Genomic DNA, 2,242 nt, shown 5'->3' with positions numbered 1-2,242 from the left:
GGCCGGTGTCCTGCAGAGTTTAGCTCCAACTTGCCTCAACACACCTGCTGGTAAGTTTCTAGTATGCCTATAAGAGTTTGATTAGCTGGTTCAGGTGTGTTGAATTGGGGTTGGAGCTAAACTCTGCAGGACACTGGCCCTCCAGGACCGAGTTTGGGCACCCCTGTTCTATAGCATTGTTTGCAAAAAAAAATAAAAAACTTTTGGAACGTTTATTTTTAAGAGTGTAATTGTAGAAAATGCTTTACATTTTTGTTCCCAGACTTCTGAAATCTGATACGAGCAGACTTAAAATAGCCATTAAAAAAAAAGATTCATCGCCCTTCAATCATGCACCACTGCACCTGGTCCACCGCAGCACCTGTGTGCTGCACAATATGCCTGACTGTTCACGCTCCTCCGACACTGCTGCATGGCGATCAGAAGTCCTGCTGCGTGAGGGCTTCAAATACACGCTTGCAGACCAAAACAAACCAGTCAGCAAATTCAAACTAAAACAGCATCGTGAAGGTCTATTCTGTTTACTAGTCTGCTAAATGTGGTATTTAAACATCGTCCTTGACATTTTGATCAAGTGCTTTATCAGCAAATTGTAACGCAGGTTGGTAGCAGAGCGCCTTCCAAAAAACACCACAGGGTTGGAAATTTGTACAGAATAAACTTCAGAGACATGGGTGAACAAATATAGATCAACTTGCAGATTCAATTCAGAAAGTTTTTTTTTTTTAATAAAAAAATGCATGCAGTTTTGTTTGGTGTTGCTATTGAAACATAAATTACACATTTTACTTGCTTGGATATCTTTTGAAAAGATGATTTGGCTGATTGAAAATCATGTAATAGAAACAAAATCAGTTTTATATTTGCATACTGTACCATTGGTGGCAGTGCCACTCCTGAGTCAGTGCATACCAGCTGAACCACACAGCCGTAACAGATGTAGCTGTCACACACAGTGTACTCACTATGAGCGGCCTGCATCTCCTCCACTATGAAGAAACAGAGTGAGTATTAGGCTATAGCACTGTAGGGGATGAGAAAGAAAAATAGACTTCACTCAGATTCGGCCTTGAGTGCCGTATAGAGGTTAAACCCATTTATGCTATGTTTATTCCAGCTGTTGAGCACATGTTGCTGACATTTACAATTGGAACTTTTAGAATTTCTGTGGGGTTTTTTTTTTTGTAGAATTTCAGGAAAACTGATTTTACTCTCATATTGCAGTGAGGCGCTAAAGGTGTTTGTGAGAGTTTATTTACACTGGACGTCCAGCATAGAGTATGGACCGATTTGGCCAGTTGTTTCTAGACTTGTTTGGGTTTCTTGTGTTTATTTATCTACTGTAGTGAATGGTGAATTAGTCACTAGAGTGATGGGCCAACAGCATATGCATTGGTGGACCCGGGATGGAAAAACTTCCACAAAAGGAGCTTTGCACCTAGTGAGAAATAGATTTTTTTCCTCTGCACATAAATGCGTAATTTGCATGCAATTATTACTAAATGAGTCACAATGTTAACCTTGTATTAATGTTAGGTAACACTTTACAATAAGGTCCCATTTGTTAACATGGGTTAATGCATTAACTAACAATGATCAATTTAGTTTTACAGCATTTATTAATCTTTGTTAATATTAGTTAATAAAAATGTTCATGTTAGTTGACAGTGCATTAACTAATGTTAACAAATACAACATTTGAACTTAATAATGTATTTGTACATGCTGAAATGAGAATAAACTAAGATTAATAAATGCTGTTGAAGTATTGTTCATTGTTAGTTTAAATATGTAGTTAACTAATGGACTGAAACTGAAGTATTGGACTAAAATAACTACTGAAACTATTTTGTAAAACCTTTTTGTAAATTGTTACCAAATGTCACCTAAAAACAATAACCCAGGATTTAAAAATATATAGTGTGAAATCTTGAAATCTGACTACCCAGGATTCATTACTAACCAGGGTGAAGTATCAGTTTTCAAATGTGAAAAGCTCATAGTTTATAGTTTTGGTCACTTAAAAGAACTTTTTTTAAAAGAGTTTTTTTTTCAGTTGTTTGTATGAGGATTAAAGGCAGAGTAAGTGATTTCTGGTAGCCAATGTTGATATTTGAAATCACCAAAACAAACAAGCCCCTACCCCAAAAGGGTCTTGCCCCTATTTTGATAGCTCCGCCCCACATAAACGTACGCAACCCAGGCAACGATTAGTTCTGTGAAACAAAGCAAAACCAATATT

At 37.0% G+C, this 2,242-nt stretch overlaps 1 protein-coding gene across 1 annotated transcript in view; it reads right to left on the bottom strand.

Annotated features, from left to right (window-relative positions):
• LOC107708045 (recombining binding protein suppressor of hairless-like protein) overlaps positions 1-2,242 on the bottom strand; it is a 16,325-nt gene that overhangs the window by 4,741 nt on the left and 9,342 nt on the right. The window contains exon 8 of the mRNA XM_016512193.1: positions 877-989. Within this exon, the coding sequence (XP_016367679.1) occupies positions 877-989 (113 nt within the window). The remainder of the gene's footprint in view (positions 1-876; positions 990-2,242) is intronic.

The sequence above is a fragment of the Sinocyclocheilus rhinocerous genome, unplaced genomic scaffold (genome assembly GCF_001515625.1).
Source record: "Sinocyclocheilus rhinocerous isolate Xijiao unplaced genomic scaffold, SAMN03320098_v1.1 scaffold113, whole genome shotgun sequence".
In the NCBI taxonomy this organism is placed as follows: Eukaryota; Metazoa; Chordata; class Actinopteri; order Cypriniformes; family Cyprinidae; genus Sinocyclocheilus; species Sinocyclocheilus rhinocerous.
This window is presented reverse-complemented; position numbering and strand designations above follow the sequence as displayed.